The following is a 27819-nucleotide window of genomic DNA, read 5'->3' on the forward strand; positions in this document are numbered from 1 at the left end:
TGTATTTCTGTTACATTTTGATTTATGAATGACTGTGCTATATTATTTGCTTCAAATACATTTATATTTGTTAGATCTTAAAAAAAAAAAAAAAAAAAAAGATAAAACCAGGCACACACCTGGGATTACGAATACAATTAAGCAAAAGACTTAGCCTAAAGTTGCCTGACAATTAAGCCAAAAAAAGAGGAACTTGCTAATACTATAGGAGACTGACTGTCCCAACACAAAAATGTGACCAAAAAGAGAATCTTTTTCTTGGCCTTTTCAAATGTTATTACTAGGCATTTGAAATTTGAAAGGTGGAGAGATAAAAGACAGAAAAAAGTTAGTAACTTAAAAACTTCTTAATCAGAAATTATAACTGTTTTGAACTTACAAGGTACTCCATCAAGATCATCATCAAGACTCTTTATAGGGACTCCATCAAGATCATCAATGGGAGTAGCATCAATAGGAATTCCATCCACATCTTCAAGAGGTGCACCATCAAGTTCTTCCTCAATGGGGGCACCATCGAGATCATCAGGTACATCCTACAGAAATGTGTACTATCATAATATGTTCCTTTGTCTGAAGTCATATTGCTACAATATTAATTTATAATCTAATATTAACCAACCAGTTGGATACCCACTCATACTCCCAAGTACAATACGAGGACATAATAGCAATATATATTATCATCCAGTCCACAAAAGCAGTCATTCATACATTTACTTATCAAATTTTTACCATGTGTTTATTCCTGCCAGGCACCATGTGAGGCACTGAAGATATAACGATGAGCAAAAACTGGCTTGGTCCTTCCTGTCATAGAGCTTAGTATAGTTTTGTTTTTTGTGGGGGGAGCCAAGCAATCAGATAATCACAACAATTTACATATAACTGCAACTATGATAACTGCTACAACAAACAGGTGCATGGTACTATTAGAGTATGTAAATAGGCTTCACCTAGAGAGGTCAGAGAAGGCTCTACGACTTAAGCTGAGATCTGAAGGATCTCAGGTAAACAGAAGTTCCAGAATGAGGAAACAGCACATCAAAAGACTGACGGAAGGAGAAAACACGGTACATTTAAGAAATCTAAAACAAAGACAGTACGGCTGGAACAGAGTAAAGGAATCTACGGTGCAAGACAAGGGTAGGCCTTGAAGACGATGTAAAAGAACTCTATCTTTAACAAAGAATAATGAGAAGTTGATTAAATGTTTTGAGAAACAGGGACAAAATTAGATTTTCACTTAAAAAAAAAAAAATCACTCTGGCTGTAGTTAAGGACGGGCTGGAGGTGAACAAGAGTAGATTCCAGGAGGCCAATTAGGAGGCTCTTGCAGGAGTGAAAGCGAAAACATGACAGCCTGACTAAGGTGGTAGAAGTTAAGATGGAGAAGGATTCAAGAAGTATTTAGGAGGTAAAAAAAACGGCAGAATGGTGATGAAGACAATCTGCTACCGTTGTGGTGGTAATCTTTTCATGTACATATTTACTTATATAACAAAAAAACCTATTGCTGTCAAGTTGATGCTGACTCATCACAACCCCGTAGGCAGAGAAGAACTGCCCCATAGGGCTTCCAAGGCTATCATATTTACAGAAGCAGACTGCCACATCTCTCCTTCGCAGAGCGGCTGGTGGGTTGGAACCACTGACCTTTTGGTTACCAGCTGAGTGCTTAACCACTGCACCACCAGGGCCCCTTATTTATTCAGATAGCTATCTTTAATTTAACAAAATGAAATTATGCTATATTGATCTTACTTGCTTTTTCTGCTCTTTTATTGCTACATACATATATATAAAATATAAACTGCTATATATATACATACATACATATACACACACACATACAAAATAAATCTTTTCACATCATCAAATGGAATAAACAGCCGCTAATTTTAACATAAGGATACAAAACAGAATATTCCTGTTATATATACATAATTTCAACTCCAGGGCCCTAGCAATGCCAGCAACAAAAATCCACTCCTTAGTGGTAAACACCGGATACTTTTCACAAAGAAATGTTACTCACATCTATAACATATCACACCTCCAATGTCCCCGACAAGTGAATTTAAAAAACAACAGACAAATACACTGAGTGCCTACCTCCGTTTCCTTTTCTTCGATAATATTTACAAGCCCTAAGAAAATGTTTTGTAGTTTGATCAAAAATGGCTCTGGATAAATTGCCCAATCTTCCCATGCTCTGAAGCAGGTCATAACCCTTTGCTAAAATATAAATAGGAAACAAACAAATTATTATTGTAGGACAATAGGTGTCAAACATCAGTCCATACGAAGTACCATCATTATTTGCTCTATTTTCTTATAAAAACTGACATTCTGTATAAAATTTAGGCAAAGAAAATTATTACATATCACTATCATAACTTAAAAAAATCAATGTTATCTTCCAACTAAAAGAAAAGCAGCAGCCCTAAAAAATAAATGTGTTTATAAAATAATGTTTTGTAAGTATAATGAAAAGGAAACAGTAACTGTTTGCTACTGACCAATTAAAGTCAACTCCCACACCACTGCTGGTCCCTAAGGCCACATTCGAGGAGACACTACTACAGAAAATTATAAAAGTTGGAAATCAATGTAGTCAAATTTTGACCGGAATCCCTTACGGCCCAATAAACTACTTTCTAATTCTAGCTAATACTTTTCTCTAAGTTCTGATTTATGGTCTAAAATAAAGTGAAGTTGTTTGAGTCCCCTAAATGGTGGGGGTCACTGGGAATCTTCCCAGACTAAAATATTTCCCTAACAAAAAGTCTTCTTCCTATGAAAGTATAAGTAAAGTATTTTGTTTGGCTTTTGTTAAAGTTGGTCTACATCTTAGGAGATTAAAAAATTAATTACTAAATCTACTTTGTAAAACAAAACCAAACCCACTGCTGTCATAAATACTAAAATATATGTTCCCTAATCCAGCCAGATTATATACACCATTACAAAACAAATGACCTTCTGAATGCATTCTATGAAAGAAGGCTAATGTTTAAAATATTTAAAGGAAAACACCAAAACTGAATACCGGGGGAAAAAAAAAAAAAACTCATCAATATACTTTTAAATTTCTGACATTTTTGACATTGAAGGTAAAGTTACTGGTAGTAGAATTTTAAAGCAATATTCTCTAAAACACCTACGTTTTAAATTACCATCATACACTTGCGTTATGTACTTTTCTAGCCCTCCAATGCGCTCCGCCTGCACGACCATCCCACTACTCTCCCCACCCTTTTAAAACACTAGGGCAAACGGACACAGGGAACCTGGGGTGGAAACGGGGAGAGTGCTGTCACACTGTGGGGATTGCAACCAATGTCACAAAACAACACGTGTATAGATTTTTGAATGAGAAATTAACTTGAGCTGTAAACTTTCACAAAAAGCACAATTCAAAAAAGAAACCACTAGGGCGAAAATAGTAAAATAATGACATACCTTAAAGTTTTCAGACTGCAAATGGCCTTGAATTGTACGATAGGTAGCATTCAGGTCTGAAAATATCTGACATAACTTTGTTTCAAAACTGAAATTCAAATAATACATTCTTTAAAAGAGAACTTAACAGTCCCTAACCACTTCAACATGTTAGCCGATGAAAACCTCTCTTAGACTTAAAATATTTGGGAAATAATCAAGCAATTTCAAGAAGTCTAAAAACATAACTGAACTGCTTAACTCTATTATTACTCAGAACTTTTCTGCAGTAAATCTCCCAAGAGTCCTAATAGACTAGTTCCCTTTATTAGCAAGGAATTTTTCACTGAGAATCCTTTCAGCCATCTAGGTGTGCTTTGTTATAGAAAATAAAAAAGCTTAGAAAAGTTAAGCAACTTGCCTAAGAAAAAGAAACTAATGGCAGAGCTAAGATTAGAACCTGGTCTCCAAATTTCCTTTCAGAACACCAGACATCATCAGTTTCTAGAGAACAGCTTCCTTGAGCCTAATTTATAAATTAAACATGAAGGGGAACTCTAGAGAACTAAGGAAGAGTTAATATATTTACAGTACAGCAACATAATTTCTTACTACCTTAGAAAATTAACAATGAATTACAATCAGTACAATGATGATCAGAAGAGAATACCGCTGCTATAGTTAATATTACGCCTTTAGTTTTTTCCTTTGTGCTTGCCATTATTTGTATTGCTAACTTGTAATGAAAATGGTTAAATATACAATAAAAATTAAATTATTTTTTAATTCCGCCTGTTTGTTTCATTGTAAAGAAACTGATATGAAATGAAAACTTTCAAACAGCTCTGATGATTTATTACACAGTGGTTTACAGTTCAATGAATACAATCAAATTTTTTTTTTAATCCTACCAACCAAGAAGAAATTCAAATTATCTTATTATTGGGAAGGGGGAGGTGTATTAATTGACAAAACAATCCTCTTTTTCTGAATTCCTTATCTTTAAATACTTTATTTCAGGATTATCGGTTTAAAGTATTATACTTACAATTTTCTGTAATAAGAAGCATTGGCGACTTTGGCTGAAGAGTTGTACAAAACATCAGAAACCAAATATAATCTGGCAATCTATAATACCAGAAATATAACACAAAGCAGATTAAAAATGGTTGTATACTTGAAATAAAAATCTACACAAAAATATTTATTACAGCTTTATTCAGAATTGCCAAATCTTGGAAGCAACTAAGATGTCCTTCAATAGGTGAATGGACAAACAAATTGGTACATCCATACAATGGAGTATTACTCAGCAATAAAAAGTAATTAGCTATTAAGCTACAAAAAGACATGGAGGAACTGTAAATATTGCTAAGTGAACGAAGCTACGTAGGGAATGATTCCAACTTAAATGACATTCCAGGAAAGACAAAAGTATACAGACAGTGAAAAATCAGTGGTTGTCAGGGGTTAAGGAAGAGAGGGGAGGATGAACAGGCAGAGCACAGAGCATTTTAAGGGCAGTGAAACTAGACTGTATAATACTGTAATGGTGGATACATGACATAATGGATTTGTCAGAACTGTACAACACAGAGTAAACCCTAGTGTAAACTATGGACTTTGGTTAATAATAGCATATCAATACTGGCTCATTGATTGTAACAAATGTACCACACTAATGCAAGATGTTAATAAGAGAAACTAGAGCGGAAGGGGTGGATATAGAGGAACTCTGTCCTTTCTGTATAACTTTTCTGTAAACCTAAAACTACTCTTTTAAAAAAAAAAAACTATTTAAAAAATCCTTAGTCGATATCTAGAAAAAATTCTGTACTGTCATTTCTTGGAATCAGGGGCATAAGTCTACCATTTCGCTGTATTTTAATAACTGTTACTAATTAGAAAAGTTATGAGAAATTCAACAGCACCACAACCAGGATAAACTTTGTGGCTCATTTACCTTTCACCCTGTTGCTAACCTGCACATCAATGAACATAACAAGGTTCTCAGGCAGAAGGAAAGTAAGACTGCATGGGAAAGATTTCTTCCCATCAAGATCTTCACGCAAAAGGCAAACCATTTCCGATACAAAAAGAAGCCAACTATTATCTCACCTTTACTGAAACATTCATAAAAAGAAATCATTCCCATACCTTTTTAGGAAGGGGTGTCTTTAAGATGGACAATGACTCAGTAATGCAATCCACTATTTCTTCAGCAGCTTCAGCATTATTAAGACAGAAAACCATTGCATCTCCAATATCATTTTTCCTTGGAGTTAATCCCCGTAAGATTTCTTCTAACTTATCCCTCTGTCTGAATACAAATATTTTTAACTTATACTTTACAGACACAAATTTCAAATGACATAGCTTCTGTTTATAAACTAATTTCCTTAAAACTCACCCAAAGGACTTGAATACATATTTCTAAAAAGAGCTACGAACGGCCAATAAGCACATGGAAAAAATTATAGGTATTTTTCAAGCGTCTCTGAGTGCCCCAGCCCTATTATTCCATTACACTGAAGAAGAACCTTCATGTTCTTTACTCCGCTTCTTTGAAAGAAGCCTCTTTCTTTAGCACTTCAGCATGGGATTAGGACAGCCTAAAATAGGGGCTGGCAAACATTTCCTGTAAAGCACGATGCAGTAAGTATTTTAGGCTTTGCAGGTTATAAGGTATCTGTCACAATACTCAACTGTGCTGTTGTAGTAACAAAGCAAACAAAGACAACATGTAAAGGAATGGGCATGGATGTGTTCCAATAATACTTTTATTTATAAAAACAGGCAGCAGCCAGATTTGTCCCGTGGGCTGATATTGCCGACTTCTGGGGTAAAATAACGACAAACATATATCTTCAGAACCATATTCTCAAATAATTACTACAGTCCTCCACTCCCTAACGATCTCACAAAAAATGCACTCATGCAACAAAAATTAATATTTTTAGACTAGGCAGTAAAACATATAATCCTATGTGCTAAAAATTATTTTACTCAGCTTTTCCCATATGGTATACAGAACTTCCTCTGAACATTTAATAGCTAACTTTGTTCCTGCTACTTAAAACAAAACCATGGCAGTTCTGATTGAGTGCTAATAACAGCACAGACTTCCATGATGGTCACCTAACAACTCACCACATACTGACAAACTCTGTGGAGGGGCTTTGCATAGCCAACCATCTGACCTACTAACCATACAATAACTTAACCTCTTTATGTTGTATTCCAAGAGGCAAGAATTCTGAGGTCCCTAGATAATTTCTGTGAGACTCTATAGTGTTCCAATGCTGGAGAAAGAAGTCAACCTTTAAGAGATTATCAGTAATTTTTTCAGTAACAAGACGTCAAGGTCAACGGCATCCACAGATGTCTTTGCCAAGATGTGTTTGTTTAAAATTACATGGCATACGATGAAAAATGTTAACATTTTAAATATTTACAAGTGAAAAAACCATTTTATTTTAGGTTACCATCTCTAGAAAGACCATTGTAAGAGCATGTGACTTTTCTGAATGTATAACAGAAAAGGAAAAAAAAATCTTACTCTTCCTTAAGTGCTCCCTTTTTACTAGGCTCCTCAACAAAAGCTTCTGTTTCTTGCTCTTCTGACATCCCATGCAGGTATGGATTTAACGGTGGTGGCCTCCAAAAAGATCCATTTTTGAACATTCGAAAATCTTCTGTCCTCCACTTAGTTGGAGAATCCCCCTAATAAAAGTCCAGAAAGTTATTAGAAAGGTCTAACAACTCAGAGTCAAAATTAACAAAGTAATTGACTTTACTTGCCTGCAGAATAGAATAAAGCTTCCACCTATAGTAAACATGGGCTGGTGTCTGATTTTCAAATAAGAACCTTAAACAAAAAGGGAAAAATACGTTAAACATCACATTTTTTAACTAAGAGCTATCCTCAAGTAAATATTAACAAATGCGAACTGTCTGTCTAATTAGTTCTAAATAAAACTGAAAGTAAAGATCCCAGAAGAGAATCTTCACCCCACTGCTACCAGCCACCCCCTCCAATCCAGCCCCAAAGTGCTTTCCTGTCTTAGTGACTGACATTAATACTCAGAAGGGCTTCATGCAACTTGCCAAGCCTTAAAACCACCTTTATGGAACGCTATGTGTCAGATACTATGTCTGGCAATGGAGGAATTTTCATAACATACAATTTCAAAAGCAGTGATTTTACACTACACTTCAGTAAAAATGGAAACCCTGGTGGCGCTGTGGTTAAGAGCTATGGCTGCTAACCAAAAGGGCAGCAGTTTGAATCCACCAACCACTCCTTGGAAACCCTATAAGGCAGTTCTACCCTGTCCTATATGGTTGCTATGAGTCAGAATTGACTCGATGGCAAGAGGTTTGGTTTTCTGGTTGAAATAAAAGTGTCAGTTTCTTAGACAAAATTCAGAAGATGAGCAAATTCCTTTAAACCTCGTTTGTTTCAGTATATCTACTTATGAAAGATTTATTTTTGAAAGGTATAATGAGAAGTAATTTCCTCCTAAAGAATGCTGAAAACAAATGCCATTTAATTAGCTACATCAAAATCACTTGGAAAATCAACCCGAGCACTTTTGAATCTAATTACTAAAATTGCCTTTTCACACTATTACAAAAATAACCCCATACTTTTTAGAACTTTATTCTTGGAAATATTTTTTAATTTCAAAGAATAAGTTAAAAGTAGTTTTAAAATGCACACCTGAACATAGGATTGTTGATTTCTCTGTTCATAATCATAGCTTCAAACATTGGCCCTTCACGTACAACAAACTCTATCATGCGATGTATCAGGGCGAGCAAATTCCTACAACAACAACACAGTTAAAGAAAATGGATTCAGACCTACCACTATATAAAACTACACTTGATCTAAGTTACTATAATTGTGCAGGAAAAGATTATTTTGCTGACTAATACAGAATTTTAAACAAAAAAGTAACCTGGAGCATATGTTAAAGCCTTGTGCATTAGGAGGGACAGGGCGGTGGGGGCAGGGGAGTGGGAAGGGAAGGAAAAGTGAAGGGAGGGTGGGAAACCACAATACAGCCTCACAGTAGTAAAGGTCTAATTTTCTAAATGCCACTTAATTTTATTTTCCAAATGCAAAACATTAAATTATGAATTACAACTAACTGGAAAGCAGTAAATACATAAAATCAGTACCTTAGAGCTTATTATCATAGCCATCTAAAACCTTATATACTATCTGTTTTAAAAGAAAATATCCCTAAAACAGGAACTTCTGAGGAGGTACTGAAATGTTATAACCATGACTATTATTTATAAAAATGCAAAACTAGAAGTTTAAGGCCTGACTTAATAAAAAATCCATCTCATTCCTATGCTTCTCTGGTACACATACACCATATGGAGTTTTTATTGAATCTGACCTTTAATGAGGCAACATCCCTTCGGATCACACTTCAAACTACTTCATACAATTCCTAAAATGTATAATTCTCCCCGTATATTAATTATGAGTCAATGAAGCAATTATAGTGCCAAAGCCTTAAATGAATGGAGTCTTACTCTGTCCAAATATTCCAAAATATGGACATGGTGAGATGTCCTCCCCATGTTCCATAACAATTATTTTCTGATAATTAAGCCAAAAATAAACATTTGTGAGTAATTTTTTAGTGCAATTATTTTATCGGTTGGGCTCAGAGAAAGCCTTTATTTTTAAACTCTGATAAACTCTGACGCTGGGTGCTAAAATCATGTGATGTTAGACTCCAAACACAATTTTAGACACTGATTATGTCTGCGGACAAAAATGACTCTGTTTATTATAAGCTGCTTTTGACTTCTCATTTCACCAGTCCCCCAGCATACAGAGTTGGCAAATAACAATCGGGAAAAGCAAAAGGATATTGGCTCTTCGTACAAGGCACACACTAAATTACACCTTTAGCATTCCCAGCTCAAATTGAGTTCATGTAAACGTTAGAATATAAATAAATATACGGTTATAAAACAAGACAGATTTTTTCATTTGGCTCTATAATGCCCTGCTTCAGAGTACATGATAAAATAATTTATCTTATGGTAATTATAACTATTCTCTCACAGTTTTCAAATAAACCTACTTAAGTGGACACTAAAATCTCTACATAGTAAAAAAAAAATTAAGCCTAAAGGAGGTCAAAAAAATTATATGATGATTTAAATCTTTACTAATGGGAACTATACATTTAAAACTATTACTTCAACCTCAAGATGTTAAAAGACCAAAAGCATCACTTAATTTTAAATCTAAAAATTTCTTTCACAAAGTATTAAATGTTCTGCAAACATGCAGCTGATATTCAAATGAGAATGTATTCTCAGTACCCATAAAGCTACTGACATTATTTTGAAGGAAGGGAGATAATGTAAAGTTATGATTCAGTTCCAAGGCCCCTACTAATATGAGCCAAATTAAAGCTAAGGGAAATTTTATGTTATTATCATAATATATAAAACCAAATGGGTAAATGCTATACATCCAGAAACTTGTAGGAATTAAGTCAAAAGCAACTTGACTTCAGCATTAAAGACAGAGGAAAAATGGTTATCAAGTTTAAAACAAGATTTTACAGCAAAATGTATATTCAACTAAAATTTTGTTTATAAATAAGCTGAGCCACATGTAAAACTACTGGATATATTCTTTTTGAATGCTGTAAAATTACTTTCCTGTGACTGCTTTATCAGTGGAAAAAAAAAAAAAAAACCCACTACAGTTTTAAATAGGCTTGTAACTGATAAAATCTATTCTTAGAAAATTGTTTAAAAAAGTTTTAAAATGTTTCATACGATTATTTAAAATCAAAATCTGACAATTTGTTGTTGCTAATTTGAATTCAAGACTAAAGAACTGTAATCATACTTTTTCCCTAAGGATTGTGTGTTTAACTTCTTATTTAAAAAACAGTGGCTATTTTATATCAGAATGAAACAGTGTAGTACAAAAAGATGATCTATTTTAAAGTGCATTATTTTAAAACGGCAATTATCTTATTCTGGGCAACAAAAAAAAAATTTCTCTCACTTATAATAAAACCACATTTATTGGAGTCAATCGTACCAATGTCTGGTCAAAAACTGTATACTTTCCCAATCCATCCCATGATGTTTTCCTGGTCCCCCGCTGCCGCAGACAGTTCAGCTGGTGTTGCTCACCAAGGCCAATGTCAAAGAGAATTTGGTATTCTTCTGTGTTCATTTATTATTCAACCAGTGTTGTGTTCCAGTGTTTGGGAAAAGGCTTAGCTTGACTGAGCAAGAGCATACCTAGAGCATGAATTCTTCTCCTTTAACATTATGTTTTAAAAAAGGGAAAATAAAAAAAATTCCAAATATCTTTGTCATCATGAAAAAAAGCTTGTAGTATGTCCAGTGCTCATGAAAATGATCGGAATTTCTTCTTAATATCAATTAGGAAAAAAACAAAGCTATGTCTTCAGTACAGGGAACTCAAATCAAGGCTGTATATTAAATGTACATAATTCAGAAACCAAGAAAAAATAACAGTTTGGGACAAACTGTAACACTATCTAGAATTTAAGATACATTTAAAACACCTATCTTCCCATTACAATAGTCTAATATTATTTGACCAACAACACCAGATTAAATCTATTAAACACATTCTAATACTAAAGGAATAAGATTCTCCACACTGACAAAAATAAAAACAAAAAAATAGTGACATAAAATTACAAAGTATACTAAAGTTAGTTAAATTTCACATATCCCCCCAAAAAGTACTGGGAAGGAACCATTGCTCAGTCAAGATATTACCTTTTCCTCAACACCACTTTTTTTAATTCAGAAGGGGATATTGTCTATATTTAGATCAGTAATAATAAAGAAAAACATGTACCTTTCTGTTGGGATAACCACTTTGACTATGGCTTGCGACAGAGTCTGTATATGAAGTCACATCAGATAATAAACATAGAATATGTGAGTATTGTTAACAAGTAACAAGCAAAAATATACATATGCATTGAAAATACTACACATCTAATCACAAGTTTTGCAGGCAATCACTGCATTTGAAGTAATTATACACTAAGCAATTACATAAATGCAAATGGATGTGTTCAGTGAACAATAAGTGTTCACCAAATGCAAAGAATCAGAACATTCCTGCCAGAATGCACATCAATGCACTGAAATAGGTACTACACTGAGAATTATCAGATAAAGATTTTAATTTGTGAAATAATTAACTGTTTGTCTCTGACCATACAGTTCACTACTTTGTTCCCAAGCCTTTAAAACCAGCCCTGTCATTTTAAGTGTAATTAATTCATAAGAGAACCAACAAATTCTTGTAACTGGAAATTAAGTTGGTTTTATGTTTAATAAAAAGAAAATACTCACCCTTGGCTTTTACTAGCGTAGTTAACTATTTTTTAAAAACCACATATGCTATCAAATATTCTAATACCTCAGATCTTGTGAACTACGTTGGCAAGCTGCCATCCAAACAGTTTAACTATTTAGGAAGTCTTCCTAATTGAAAAGTCATTTAATCAACTATAAATTATCACTTTCTCAGAACAAAGTAAATTTAGATACTGCACTTAAACAAACCTGGATACAACAGTGGACCAAGGAAAAAAAAACTTAACGAGTGGTCAAAAAAGGAATGGTAGCCACAAATAAAAATATGACCCCATATTTCAATACAGGGATTCCACTGGCTAAGGCAGGGAACACATCTACTTATTTTTTTAAGAGTTGCCAAACAGAATTACACACATATTTTCTATAAAATTGTCGAAAAGAACTACTACCACAGATTTAGTATTTACAAATTAGATGTCGCCCTATATATTTTTTTAATTACCTTCTCAAAATCCTCCTTGTTTTTAGGTGGTGGTAACATGGGAGCATTGGGGTTCTTTAATCGCTCTCTAGGCTGCGCATTAAAAGGCAGTCCTGATGGAGGTGGGGGAAGCGTATGTTCCATCATAGAAGGTGGAATGTATATTGGATGTGGAGGAATAGGTACAGCTTTACCCCAACCTAATTTCATTTCAAAAGACATAATCATCTTTCCTAAAGAAAGAAAAGAAAGGTCATTTTGGCAACTCTCGGAAGAAAATAAAAATTTTTAAGTGAATTAATTTTCATTTTCAGCCTTTTCATTTCTGATACATTCTCTCCCCTGGAGTTTTTATAAGCTTTCCAGAACCAACAAAAATCTGAATTCTATAAATGGATGATAAATTTCTTACCATTTAAATTTTTTAAAGCTCTTTCAGCATCTCTTCTATTCATAAATGCCACAAAGCCACAATTTCTCTCTCTTGCTCTTTCTTCATCAGTTCTAGGCCACATAATTTTCACACTGGCTAATGGTCCAAATCTTCCAAATTCTTGGCATAGCATTTCTTCATTCATCTATACGAAAGAATAAGAGTTTTTTGGCATGCAAAAACAGAAATGAAAAAAAAAAATTCTATGCAACAGAAAGCAAAGTAGCTTTTGCAAAATGACAAAAAAAGTTATTAATGCTACGATTTTCTATTCGAGTACTAAGAACTTTTAAGAACTCTGCATAGGTAAAAACTTCTGTTTTACTTTAAGAAGTGACCAGGGCGTGGGGTTGTTAACCACTGTCATAGGGCAATATGTGTGCTAACTGTTTAATAAGAAACTATTTGTTCTGCAAACCTTCACCTAAGCTACAAAAAAAAAAAAAAAGAATTATCTATGTGAGATCAAATTGACAACAGCAACTCAAAAGGTCTGATGGGAAGCCTAGAGGGCAGTGAGTTGAAGATAATGGTGATGGAATAATTTGGAAAAGGATAGTAAGAATAGCAGCACAACTGGAAGAATGTAATCGATGTCACTGAATTGTACATGTAGAAACTTTTGAAATGGTGTAACTCTGGCTACATATTATTTTCACCAAAAAAAAAAGTCCTCCAAGGTCGAGAAGGAAGAGTGTTGACATCCCGTGGGGTTGTTAATCAATATCATAAAACAATGTGTACTGACTGTTTAATAAGAAACTATTTGTTCTGTAAACCTTCATCTAAAGTACGATAAAAAAAAAAAAGAAGTGACCACGGGTGAAAAGGCCTAGTTGCTAGAGAACTCAAAACTATACCTTTATCTTCCCCTTTCTACTTTTAAGATTCTCGATCTCATAAATAAGCTGTTCCTCAGCAGTGGTTAATTTGGAGATTTAGCAACACTTTCCAGGCAGGTGTGGTTAGCACATTTAAGGAAAAAATATTTGCTGGTTATGAAAGTTAAAAAAAGGATCTCATCGCTTTTTGTTTTTCAAGCACCCAACTCCTATAATCCAAAACAGAGAACACCGAAACGGCAAATATGCAATAAGGTCCAAAATATACACAATTTTTAAAAGCACATATTATATAGGACAAACACTACATCTTCATAACACAATTAGCAACACTGTAGTGGGGAAAAAAGTAAATATAAAAAAACAAAAGCACGAATACTAGTTTGCTTTTACAAAGAGAAAAAAGAAGAAGAAATTCCATAAGGAAGAAGCTGTGCATCAGAAAGGGGTAGTCTCAAAAGAATATTTCCCAGCACCAGACATATCCTGATTTGTTAAACACAATTATAATAAAATCAACATTTAGTAAAGCATTTCAAATTCAGAGTAGGCCAAAGAAAAAAAATAAGCCCTTAAGAAACTGTAGTAAGATAATACGGCCCATACCAGTTAAGGCTGAAGTTTATAATTTTAGATACTATCTAGTTCCACCAGATACATTAACTTGAGATTCTTGATTTTATTTTTTTATTGACTGACAAAGCAGTTTTCTTCCAAAAGTAAAGATGAGCCAAAAATTCATGTTTCTAATATTACCTGTGGATTAATATTTCCAAGGTATAAATTAGTAGTGCTTGGATCTCCTACATCATGTGAGCCAGGTGCATAATCATCAAGAACTAGGGCAAAGAGGGAAAAAAGAAAAATTATAACCTGCGAAATAGAAAGTTTGAACAATTTTGGTTAACTAAAAGAGCAAAAAACTATATTACCACCAGATGATCTATTTCTTCTTGAAGGCGCATCCACTTTAAAAGGAGAAAAGAAAATAATTCTTAGTTTTTACAGAATAATTAAATCACAAATATCCACATTAAAATAAATGTCACTTACTAGAACGACGCTGACCATCAGAATCTGACTGAGGAGGCTCAAACCGGCTTAACCTGCCTTTTGTTTTATGTCTCTCATCACGCTCTTCTTGAATTCTGTTGAAAACATTTAAACTCACTAATAACGGGCCAAAATTTGCTTGTTTCGCCATTTAATAAAAATAGAACTGACCCAGGCACCACCTTCAAATAACTTGAAATATATGTGAGTAATCAAATGCCAGTACTGACAACAACCTACATTAGAGTCCTCAGCTATAAAACAGCCAAGAGCAAATTTCTCCTTTATCATTTTCAAATGGAATATGAAGCTCATTTTTAAGGTGAGAAGGGAATTCATGGTTAAAACCACAGAATTTGTTATTTCTTGGCTAAGTTCCACCACCAACCCCCAAGTGAGTACATTGTTTCCACTGCAAACAGGACTCCGGACATCAGATAAATCAATTTAATTGAATCCACTTAATGCAAACAACCTAGATGCTGGATTAAAGGTTAATTCATTTTCAAAACACACCTCACAAAATATTACTATAATACCTAAAACAACCTCATGGTAAGCTGGTTAGTAATAACTAATTGCTACACTACATTCTTCATACCTGCATCTGTTAAGTATCAGCTCATACCTATGGCAGTTACTCTCCACACTATAAAACTTACTGTTTTAATTCTTCTTTGAAGAGTTCCAAATTGCTTTTTTTCTTTTCTTTCTCCCCCTTCTTCAGTGGCTATGAAGGATATGACAAGTTACACTTTAAACAAAACTAATGGTTCAATAATTAAATCATTTAAAAGTCAGCTTTATTTTAGTGCCATTTTTATGGTCTAATTTCTTTAAATAAAAGAATGCTTCTATTATCATTAAACCTCTCTTCCTGCTTCTCCAAAATAACAACTGATGCTATCTTTAAAATGACAACCATCAGTCTTAAAGTAAAGGAGCCATAACTTTATCCCCCAAAGCCTACAATACTTAGGTCTGAATATTACAGGGGAGGGAGGGTAAACAAAATTAATAACCATAAAGTAACTGAACTGCCATGCAAAGTAACTGTCATGAACAACTACCAAAAATACGTACTCTTCAAAGCAATCACCTTAGAGAATATGAATTACTAAAACAATCAGTAACATCTTTAGAATCCCTCTTTTAAAACTGCTTTCAGAGTTTCAAGACAATTAATGGGAAAAGAACAGTCTTTTCAACAAATACCAAAACCAAACCTACTAGCGTCAAGTAGATTCTGACTAAACCGACCCTACTGGACAGAGTAAAACTGCCCCACAGGGTTTCCAAGGCTGTAATCTTTATGGAAGCAGACTGCCACATCTTTCTCCCATGGAGCCGCTGGTAGGTTCAAACCACCAACCTTTCAGTTAGCAGCCAAGAGCTTAACCACTGCGCCACCAGGGCTCCTTTTCAACAAACAGTGCTAAAAATAGGACAACTGAATACCCAACAAGCAAAAGAATAAAGTTCAACCCCTACTTCACACCATGTGCAAAATTAACTCAAAGTGGAAATTAGACCTAAATGTAAGAGCTAAAACTGCAGAAGTCTTAAAACACAGGAGTAAATCTTCACAACCCTGGATTAGGCAATGGTTCTTGGGTACAACATCAAAATCACAAGAGACAAAAGAAAAAAAAATAGATAAATTAAAGGTTTTGTACTTCACAGGACACCATTAAAAAAATGAAAAGGACAACCCAGAGAATGAGAGAAAACATTTGCAAATCATATAGCTGATAAGGGACTTAGATGAATATATAAAATATGCTTAACAACTCAATAACAAGACAACCCAATTAAAAAATGGGCCATGAATTTGAATAGACGTTTCTCCAAAGAAAATATACAAAAGAACAAGACATGAAAGGATGTTTAAAATCATTAGACACGAGGGAAATGCAAATCAAAATCACAATGAGGTACAATTTCACACTTAAGACTAAACTAAAATAAATTTTATTTTAAAAAAAGGCAGATGTTTCAACAAGTGTTGGCGAAAATGTGCAGAAACTGTAACTCTCATAACATTGCTTGTGGGACTATAAGTTATTGCAGCCACTCTGGAAAACAGCGTGGCAGATCCTCAAAAGGTTAAACGTAACTACCTTAAACAAAAAAACAAACCTGCTACCGTTGAGCCTGTTCCTCAACTCATGGCAATGCCCTATGATACAAAGTAGAACTGAGATCCATAGTTTTCTTGGTTGTAATCTTTATGGAAGATCGCCAGGCCTTTCTTCTGCAGTGATGCTGGGTGGGTCTGAACTGCCAACCAGTCGAGCGCAAACCATTTGCACCACGAGTTACCGTATGACTCAGCAATTCCATTCCTAGGTACACCATATTTTTACACAAATAACACACGTCTTCTACATTTGTTTGCTACCCGTGCCCTCCGCCCCTGAGGTATTTTCATAAGCACTGCTGTGCCAATTTTTCTACATGTTATTATAAAAAAAATTAGCATAGCACACTTATGAAAACACCTCACAGGAGGAGGGCACAGTTGGCAAACAAAGAAGGCGCACATTATTTGCATAAAAATACAGTATATCCAAAAGAATTGAAAACATTATGTCCACATAAAAACCTGTACATGAATGTTCACAGCAGCATTATTCCTAATAGCCAAAAAGTGGAAACCACCCATCAAACCACAAATGAATAAACAAAACGTGATATATGAATAAAACAGACTATAATTCAAACATAAAAAGGAATGAAGTAATGATACATGTTACAACATGGATGAATCTTTTAAAAATTCTGCTAAGTGAAAGAAGCTAGACAAAAAAAGACTGTATGTTGTATGATTTCATCTGTATGAAATCCATAGATAGAGACAGAAAGTAGAGTAGTGGCTTCCAGGGACTGGGAGAAATAGGGAATGACTGCTGATGAGCATGGGGTTTCTTTTTAGGGTGATGAAAATGTTCTAATATGTTCTAAAAATAGACAGAGGTGATTACTGCACAACTCTTTGAATATACTAAAAACCACTTAATTGTACACTTTTATAAGGGCGAATTTTATGGAATGTGAATTTTATCTCAATAAAGCTGTTATTTTAAAAATTGCTTTCAGAGATTTACTTTAAAAGACACACAAGAGAAACTGATCTCCTTATTCAATACAATCATGTATTCACCGAAACTGGCACCAAATGACTTGACTCACATCTGTTTACCATCCCCATAAAAACTTCACCATCAAAGAATAAAATTTTTCTAATACTGAGAATATTTAAAAGAAAGTGCCACTTGTTCTGATGATAATTCCAAAAAAGTTCCAAAAATGTTCTGGGCAAGGGAGACACCACTGGAATACATATATAGTCTTCCAAAGTTAACTCACATTATAGATGGTAATACAGTTTAAATACCTCAGTTTAGAATTGTTTTGGGGGGGCGGGGGAGAAAACTCCATTATTTATATCTAGAATTAGAGTCAATCTTTGACTTATATTAACTGAAATCCCAATTACTAAATAAAAAATACATGTGAAGATATACAAGCTCAGCCTACAGAAACATGCTGTAAGTATAGTAGCAAGATAAGAAGATGCTATGAGTATAGTAACAAATGTCCACTGCTCAAAGAACATGAAAAGAATATTAACTACGTGCCCTATTCTAATTTTATCATCTAAGTAGATTACTGGGTTAGAAAGCATCAAAGTCAACTTCTACCCCCAACAAATTAAAAACAAAAAGCCAAAGTCCTGCTTACAGTGGAAGTACTGAAAGTGTCACTGGCAGCATCATCTCTGAATACGAGTGTAAATTATTCAAGCATGACTTACAGGCTTTTTGGTTTCTATCACAAGAAGAGATGGTGGTCTTTCATTGGATGACTGATTTGGAGGATTTTTTTGATCTGCAAATCTTGAAGATGGCTTATAGATTTTACCTCTTTTTTCGTCTGTTTCATGTTCTTCTGAAATTTAAAATATTAAGTTTCAAAACTAATTTCACATTATTTGGATTTAATTTACTCACTATTTTTACTTAAAAATTAGAAGAATGCTTTTAGTATTTTTATCACTATGACAAAATATAAAGTTAAATTCTAGTATTACTGTACTCCCCTCAAAAAACACTAATCATTTAGAGTAAAATCATGAAATACATTAAAATTTTTGCAAACGCTCTGCAGTCTCCAAACCTGAAAGGTGCAATATTTTTCAAAGTTATCTGGCTCAAATTTCTGATTAATCCATTTTGGCCATTTATTTTGCCAGTTAATATCACCGCTAGAGGGTGTTAACAGAAATGAAATGTGAAACCCAAAAGCAACCAAATTTCTTTTGTTAAGTACCTATTTGCAGTCACTCAATCAAGACTTGGGGTTTGCTCAAAGACGTTATAATATTCATACTTACCTTTAGCTGCATTAACAACACCTCCTCGCACAAATGTTTTCACTTTATTACCATCACTTCCTTCAAAAGCAGCAAGAAATTCCTCATAGATCTCAGCAGCTGCCTTTTCATCCTCCTAAATGTACATTAAGATATTAATCAGCTTATCAAATAAGATAAAACTCACTTTTGTATATATGGTTAAATTCATCAAGAAATAATGCAGATAAAACCTCTCTTCCCAGACTAATGGACCCAACCACCACAGCCTCCACCAAACTAAGTCCAGCACAACTAGATGGTGGCTGGCTACCACCACTGACTGCTCTGACACGGATCACAATAGATGGTCCCAGACAGAGCTGGAGAAAAGTACTGAACAAGATTCTAACTCATAAAAACAGACCAGACTTACTTGTCTGACAGAGACTGGAGACACCCGAGAGTATGGCCCCTGGACACCCTTTTAACTCAGTACTGAAGTCACTCCTGAGGTTCACCCTTCCGCCAAAGATTAGACAGGCTCACAAAACAAGTAATACACGCAGCTAAACCATGTAAACGAGACTAAATGGGCACACCAGTCCAGGGGCAAGGGTGAGAAGGCAGGAGGGGACAGGAAAGCTGGACAAACAGAAATGGTGAACCCAAGGTCAAGAAGGGGAGAGTGTTGACACACCGCAAGGTTGGCAACCAGTATCACAAAACAGTATGTGCATTAATTAATGAGAAACTAATCTGCTCTGTAAACCATCATCTAAAGCAGAATTTAAAAAAAAAAAAACTTCCCTTCCCTGGGGAAAGCAATCCTAATAAGTAGTGATATCTAATCCTTAGTTCAAAAAAAAAAACAAAAAAACAATCCCGCTGCCATTGAGTCGATTCTGACTCAGCAACCCTATAGGACAGAGTAGAATTGTTCCATACCGTTTCCAAAGAGCACCTGGTAGATCTGAACTGCCGACCTTTTGGTTAGCAGCAGAGCTCTTAACCACTGTGCCACCAGAGTGCCAATCTTTAGTAGATATCAGATACTAATTAATATTGAAACTAAGAGAAGCTTTGTTCCTCTACTGGCAATTTGCGGAACAAGAAAAGAATCTACTAAGCATAAGCTGATATGTAAATCTGTTCAGGAACAATTCAAGTGCCAAACTATATGAACACCGACTACAAGAAGATACATTATTCTATTAATGTTTCTGAAGCTTCCAAGGCATGATGATTTAATCTGATTAACAGAAAGGTTTCCTTTTCAAACCACCCAAGACATGAATACAGTATTACATATTGCTCCTCCAATTTCTAAATTTCTACTCTAGACAGATGGTATTTTTTTTTTTAAAAAAAGCTCAGAACTTTGTCATTTTCAATTGTAAGTATTCTAAATATCCCCAAAACATGTATGAATAGAAAAGCCAGTGGAACAAAACAAATAATCCATAAATAAATACAATGGTTGTTGTATGCTGTCAAGTCAATTTCGACTCACAGAACCCCATGTGACAGAGCAGAACTGTCCCTGCCCCACAGAGTTTTCTAGGCTGTTATCTTTAAGGGAGCAGATCACCAGGTCTTTCTTCCACAGAGCTGCTATCAGTCAGCAGCCAAGCATTTAATTATTGCACAACCAGGGCTTCTTAATAAATACAACCACATGTAGAAATTCAGTCTTCAATAAAGGGGCTTCTCACATTAGTGGGGAATAGACAGATTTTTCAAAAAAATGTTAACAGGATAGCTATTTGAAGGAAAAAAATGCATCAATTCATTCAACATACCATACCTCAGAATAAAATGCAAATGAGTCAGATTTACTTTTTTAAAAAAAGAAACCATACAAGTATAGAAGAAAACATAGGAAAATTTCTTTACAACCTGAGAATGGAAAAAAACTTGACTAGAAAACCAGAAACCATAGGGAAAGATAAATGTGATTACACAAAAATAAATAGCTTTCTCATGAAATAAACACCAGAAGAAAATTAAAAGCACAACTGGCAAACTGGCACTATGTATCATAGACAAAGTATTAATATACTTTACATATACTCTAAAAACAGAGATGATGTATTAACTTATATGTAAACAAGCAGACAGTTCACAGAAACAAACACACAAAAAGCTGCTCAACCTCGCTCACAGGAAAAATGCAAATTAAAAACTACACCAAGAACCATTTTTCACCTAACAAACTGGCAAAACGTCTTTCATAACATCCTCTGTTGGCAAGGCTATGGGGAAACCACTACTCATACACTGCTGGTAGGAATGCAAAATCACCCTGCCCCTAAGGAAGGCAAGTGGACAATGTCTAGCAAAACCACATGTATACATTTACCGTTCAACCCAGTAATCTCACTTACAGGAATATTTTCTAAAGACACACTAGCAAAATTACAAAAAAAAAAAAGAAAAACCGCATGCACAACACTACTCTTAACAGCACTATCTATAATGGCAAAAGACCAGACGCAAATGCCCTCAATAGCATTTCAGCTGACAAACTATTACACATCTACACAGCTATTAAAAAAAAAAGAAAAGAAAGAGGAAAATTTCTACATACTGCTATAAAATAATCTGAGATATAACTTTTGGTAAGAAAAAGGCAAGGCCAAGAAAAATGTACTGTAAACAGCATGCTATTGTTAACCTAAGAAAGGGCAATGGAATATGACAAGTGTGTACACATTTGCTTATACCGAAAAAGAATAGACCAGAAAATAACCAAAATTTCTACACAGAAAGGAAGAAAGGAAATAGGGTGAAGGGGGCAGGGACAGAAGCTGGATCCTCTGAATATGCCCCATGTTACAGATTTGACTTGGGGGTGGGAGATGAGGATATCCTGGAGGTCAAGAATCTTTGGGAAACATTTTTCTCCTGCCTACACACTGACTGCCCCCTTAGACACATTCATTTCCAAGGATAATTCAAAATACATTTTAAACATTACCTTTTTCTTTAATTCTTCTTGCTCCTTCTTACTTAGCGTTCGCTTAGCTGTACTCATTTTTCCAATACTGAATGCTTTAAGTTTGTTTTCTAGAAGAGGCTATGAAAAGAAATGAAAAGCATACCTTTAAATATACATTCTTAATGCTATCTGTAACTTTAATACACCTCAACTGATTACCAAGTCTTCAGAATAGGTGGCTTGTTTTAAAAAATGTTCACTATAAAGAAGCAGAGCTGGCACTACTCTAGGCATCAGCCAGTGCTTTGGGCTTGATTTTGATATAAGTATTCATTAAAGAATGTCTCTGTTAGCTCAAGATCAGTAACATGCAAAGGCCATTTTTTTAAAAAAAAGGTAAAAAAATATATCAGAGAGCTAGTCTTAGAACTCATGCAACCCATTTGTTGGCTGTAAGAATAAAAGCACTTGAGGGAAAGTACAGATGTTTCCGAGCAAAAGAAACAGTGCTAGAAAAGAGACACTCCAGTAGGGAGAGGGAGGCACAATTTCCACGATCCAGTAGCAGGAATCTGAACACCATCTGTTAACTTCCATTCCAGATACCAGAAATGGCATCACTTCCTTGCATAATTCAGTAAATTGCCTCATTCTTCATCAACGGTATCAATATTTACGAGCATAAAAATTTCATTTTCTTCACTGGGAATGTATCACCTACAGTATTTTAGGTTTCAGTTTAAGTAAACCTACACCGATTAACTTTGAATATAAGAAAATAGTGTTTTAATGAACTCTTCATTTATGTACGTTAGAAGCAATTTCCCTCTAAAACATGACCTGAGTAAACTGTTTAATCAGCTATTCACTTGAATGTTATGATTTTGATTCATAAATTTAAAAGAGAGGAATGTTTACTAAATACAACATAAAGTATTAATCTGTAATTGAAATCTCAAAGTTTCTCTCTGCTCCTGCTAAAAGAAGTTATCCAATTACAAAATTAGGATCTGTTAATGCCCTCATAATTAAATGAGCTTGCCCTTGGAAGATGCTGAATGGAAGATTAATATTGCTACAAATAATTTTAAAGTTATATTAAGATACGATTGAGAAAAAATAAAGCAGTTTATAACCCAAAAGTCAACACTGGGTTTCAAGAACAGATTCAAAGTAAATTTTTCCCATAATAGGAAAAAAAAAAAAAAAAGCCATCATCAACATCTTTAGTTTCAACTTCAAAAATTGTAAAATTACATATAAATACAATAACAAGGATAATTTTGCAAACAGAATTTCTATTCTCAAACTTTATTTATATCCTAAGAGCTAAATTTAGGTAGACAGTTAAGGAAATTATGGAATGTTCACTCAAAGGAATGCAATCATCCATTAAAAGTATGTTTGCAGCATTTTTGCTAAAACGGAAAAAGAAGTAGAACTGAAAACAGGGTATTTTAAAATATCTTTCTGTAAAATGGATCTGAGAAAAATAAAAAAATATTTAGGCTTAGAAATATTACACAAGAAAATTAAAAAAAAGTACTAGTGGTATTATTGGCTGTTGATGATTGTGTTCTTTGTGTATATTTTCCAAATTTAATCACATGAAAAAAATGTTTTGAAATAGAAAAAGACTGAAAGAGCACAGATCACCTTACAGATGCATGATAAGAAAGCTCCTTCTCTATATTCCCACAATGCCCTAGGCACTACTGGAGAGAAGAGCACCTGCTTATGTCCGCTGCCCAGGGCTACACTATAAGCTCTCTTGGACCAAGAACTGTGTTTTAATCATCCATGTATTTCCACTGATTAATATCTGGCACTTGGTTCAGTAAATGTTTAATGAAAAGGAGGAAAGATAGTGATCATCAATTGTTTTACATCCAATATCCTCCTTTGTTTTTTAAATAAAATTAAAAATGTTAAATGAAACATATTTCACATACGAGCTGAAAAACATTTCCTTACATGAACCTGAATTTATCATTAACCCTTTATAAAACAGAATACAATAAAGAATGTTATAATTAGTACACTTCCAAATAGTACAAGATGAAACAACAAGTACAAAACTGAGATATTCAACCACTACAATCAAGGACAGGTTAAAATCACTCACTGTCTTTTTTTATCTTTATCAACACTCACCCTTGAGAGATTCTGATGGGGAGAATCACAGAGGTTTTCACGGGTACTTTCATTCCTATAATTATGTTTTCTGGGGCTCTTAGGTCGTGTTCGACTTGGCAGATCACTATCTGAGGGTCCAGATGAATCCATCTTCAGAAAAAGTAAAACAAGTTTTTAAAAAAATCAATATATAGCACTGAAAACTAGAAATAGTCCAAATATCCAAATGTTGGCAAATTCATTATACACTATCAAAAATATATCCCTAAAATAATACACCACGACCAAGTAGGATTCATACCAGGTATGCAAGGATGGTTCAACATTAGAAAATCAATCAACGTAATCCACCACATAAATAAAAGGAAAGAAAAGAATCACATGATCATCTCAATTGACGCAGAAAAGGCATTTGACAAAGTCCAACACCCATTCCTGATAAAAACTCTCAATCAAAAAGGTATAGAAGGGAAATTTCTCAACACAATAAAGGGCATCTATGCAAAACCAACAGCCAACATCATTCTTAATGGAGAGAGGCTGAAAACACTCCCCTTGAAAACAGGAACAAGACAAGGATGCCCTTTATCACCACTCCTATTGAACATTGTGCTGGAAGTTCTAGCGAAATAAGGCAAGAAAAAGAAATAAAGGGCATCCAAATTGGTAATGAAGAAGTTAAACTGTCCCTGTTTGCAGATGATATGATACTATACACAGAAAACCCTAAAGACTCCACGAGAAATCTACCGGAACGAACAGAAAGATTCAGCAGTGTAGCAGGATACAAGATAAACATTCAAAAATCAGTTGGATTCCTATACACCAATAAGCAGAACAAAAAAAGGAAATCAATCAACAATTTTACCCACCAACTGCTTCTGCACCTCAGTGCAAATGTCAACACAACGAAAAAGGCAAATAATGTCTTAACATCACCGCAACAGAACCCTGGTGGAGCAGTGGTTAAGAGCTATGCTGCTAACCAAAAGGTCAGCAGTTCAAATCCATCAGTCGCTCCTTAAAAACCCTATGGGGCAATTTCACTTTGCCCAACAGGGTCGCTATGAGTCAGAATCAACCCAACAGCAATGGGTTTTTGTTTTTTTTTTTTTTGGTTACCATTGCAAAAATAGTGTTGAACTCGCAGGCCCTCTGAAAGATTCTCAAAGACCCTCAAGGATCTGAGGATCACTTTGAGCACTACTATTTAATAACATGAATATTTAATGCAGTGCTATTCAAAATGTCAAAAAGCTTTAAACAAAAACTATGTGCCGTGCTCATTTAGGCAGCACATATACTAAAATTAGAACAATATAGATTAACATGGCCCCAATGCAAGGATAACATGCAAATTTGTGGGAAAAAAGTCTATGCTCATCAAAAGAAAACAGCTAAATAAATAATTGTACCTTCCCACCACGGAACATTACGGTGCCATTCAAAAGAATAGAGGCAGGGCCAAGATGGCAGAGTAGTAAGACACTTCTGGTGGACCCTCTTACAACAAAGACTTAAAGAAACAAGAGATTCGATTATATATGGCAATGTGGGAGCACTGAACATCAAAGGCGGAGTTGAGAAACTGGACTGAGGGGCAGAGGGAGGGAAAGATGGTTCAGAAGGAGCAAGGAGTTGCCAGACCTGACCCGGCAAGAGCCTGAGTCCTTGAGGTCTGATCAGCTCAGGGGTGAGCAGTGAGGCAGGCAAGCAACCATACTCAGAAGGCGCGTTTTCCGCACCGGGAGAGACCCAGCACCAGAGATTCTACACAGCCACCCAGAAGCAGTGAGAAGCAGCCCTCCACGAAAGATAAGTACTTGCATACAACTAACTGCGCGGATCAAAAACAACCCTCTGAGGGAAAAACCTCTCTCCCATTTACCTCCCCGCTCCCTGCTCTGCACTGAGTCCCTGAACGGCTTCAGCAATTGCCCAGTCCCCTGGGCCAGAAGTAGGATCCATCACACGCCCTGAGCCATTATCCCTGGATTGGAGACTGAACAAATTAACAAACGGGAAAAAATAAACTGCTGGCTCCCCCAAGCCAAGATCCCAGGGTAGGCACAGGTCCTTTGCCTAGGCACAGGCCTAAGGGACCCATGGACTTTGAGTGCCTTTCCCCCTGCATAGACTTTCTGTGGGCCCATCTCAACAGCGTAGGCCCTCGTTACCGTAGTACAACAGGGCATATACTGGACCTCTAACTTCAACTGTCTGAGCTGTGAAGTGGCAGGTTCTTGACATTTGACACTGCTCTGCCCATTAAGCAGGGTCTTCACCTACCGACATCAGGGCCCTGAGGACTGGTGGCTCCACCCACACCACCTAGCCACCTGCAAGAGGGGCCCATGAATAACAGGTGCCCCACAGTCCTTACAACCAACAGCATTAGGTGCTTACATTCTGGCCGCAAAACTCACCCACCTACGGGCTATAGGGAACAGGGACACACCTTTTTCCTGGACACTTGGGGATGGCCATCAGCCCCCTGCCTTGCTCAGAGTGTGTCCCCCTGCTGCAGCCAGGTACCTGTGCCTACACCAATCACCCATGCCTGTCTAGGACTGTAGGTGAGACCCTATACCACACTCGTGGTGACTATCTACCTGGGCACCTGAGCCGAATCCATACAGGAGGAGTGGGCGGACTCCTGAGCTCACATACCTAGTAACAGATCTAACCACCTGGTGACAGGATATTAGCGCTTCAAAGGTGCCAATAATCAAACAAGCTTATACGAGCGGCCTATTTGGGCATATCAAAACAAAACAAGAAGCTAGGACACAGTAAGCAAACATAAAATAAATAAATACAATCACTTATTGACGGCTTGGAGACAACAGTCAATATCAAATCACATAAGAAGGCAGTCCATGATGGTTTCAGCAAGCTCCCAAAATAATCTAGAAATTTTCCAGAAGAGGAAAATTTCTTGGAATTACCAGAGGCAGAATACAAAAGATTAACATACAGAACGCTTCAAGAAATTAGGAAGGAAATTAAGCAAAACACAGAACATGCAATAGAGGAAATTAAAAAGATTAGAGAAGAGCATAATGACAAATTAAACAGACTGCAAGAATCCATAGAGAAACAGTAATCAGAAACCCAGAAAGTTAACAATAAAATGTCAGAATTAGACAACTCAATAGAAAGTCACAGGAGCAAAACTGAGGCAATAAAGTCAATAAAGTCAGAATTACCAAGACTGAAGATAAAGCACTTAACACCAACTTATTTGAGGAAAATTCAGATAAAAGGATGAAAAAAAATGAAGAAACCCTAAGAATTATGTGGGACTCTATCAAGAGGAATAACCTACGAGTGATTGGAGTACCAGAACAGGGGGGAGTAACAGAAAATACAGAGAGAATTGCTGAAGATTTGTTGGCAGAAAACTTCCCTGATACCATGAAAGATAACAAGCTATTTATTCAAGATGCTCATTGAACCCCACATAAGGTACATCCCAAATGAAAGTCACCAAGACATATTATAATCAAACGTGCCAAAACCAAAGATAGAGAGAATTTTAAGAGTGGCTAGGGATAAAGGAAAAGTCATCCACAAAGGAGAGTCAATAAGAATAAGCTCGGACTACTCAGGAGAAACCATGCAGGCAAGAAGGCAATGGGATGACATATATAAAGCCTTGAAGGAAAAAAACTGCCAGCCAAGAATTATATATCCAGCAAAACTGTCTCTCAAATATGATGGTGAAATTAGGGCATTTCCAGATAGACAGAAGTTTAGGGAATTTCTAAA

The 27819-nt window shown here is 35.4% G+C and overlaps 1 protein-coding gene and 1 non-coding gene across 6 annotated transcripts in view; one reads left to right on the forward strand and one right to left on the reverse strand.

Annotated features, from left to right (window-relative positions):
- Positions 1-27819, reverse strand: part of U2SURP (U2 snRNP associated SURP domain containing) — a 59370-nt gene that overhangs the window by 16856 nt on the left and 14695 nt on the right. For 2 of the 5 annotated variants that reach the window (XM_004385064.2, XM_023739320.1), the window contains exons 3-21: positions 24067-24198; positions 21952-22050; positions 19014-19128; positions 18435-18568; positions 15280-15347; positions 14618-14712; positions 14497-14532; positions 14321-14403; positions 12702-12867; positions 12311-12522; positions 11336-11379; positions 8168-8272; positions 7246-7312; positions 7004-7167; positions 5602-5764; positions 4493-4572; positions 3466-3553; positions 2116-2238; positions 380-536 (exon numbers count right to left, since the gene is read on the reverse strand). In XM_004385064.2, the coding sequence (XP_004385121.1) occupies positions 380-536; positions 2116-2238; positions 3466-3553; positions 4493-4572; positions 5602-5764; positions 7004-7167; positions 7246-7312; positions 8168-8272; positions 11336-11379; positions 12311-12522; positions 12702-12867; positions 14321-14403; positions 14497-14532; positions 14618-14712; positions 15280-15347; positions 18435-18568; positions 19014-19128; positions 21952-22050; positions 24067-24198 (2131 nt within the window). Of the gene's footprint in view, positions 1-379; positions 537-2115; positions 2239-3465; positions 3554-4492; positions 4573-5601; positions 5765-7003; positions 7168-7245; positions 7313-8167; positions 8273-11335; positions 11380-12310; positions 12523-12701; positions 12868-14320; positions 14404-14496; positions 14533-14617; positions 14713-15279; positions 15348-18434; positions 18569-19013; positions 19129-21951; positions 22051-24066; positions 24199-27819 lie in introns of those variants that run through there. The other 3 variants (XM_023739319.1, XM_023739322.1, XM_023739323.1) reach the window with 3 other exon arrangements.
- Positions 25328-25429, forward strand: LOC111822136 (U6 spliceosomal RNA). The gene has a single exon (XR_002825408.1). It is a non-coding gene; the product is annotated as a U6 spliceosomal RNA (small nuclear RNA).

The sequence above is a fragment of the Trichechus manatus genome, unplaced genomic scaffold (genome assembly GCF_000243295.1).
Source record: "Trichechus manatus latirostris isolate Lorelei unplaced genomic scaffold, TriManLat1.0 scaffold00132, whole genome shotgun sequence".
In the NCBI taxonomy this organism is placed as follows: domain Eukaryota; kingdom Metazoa; phylum Chordata; class Mammalia; order Sirenia; family Trichechidae; genus Trichechus; species Trichechus manatus.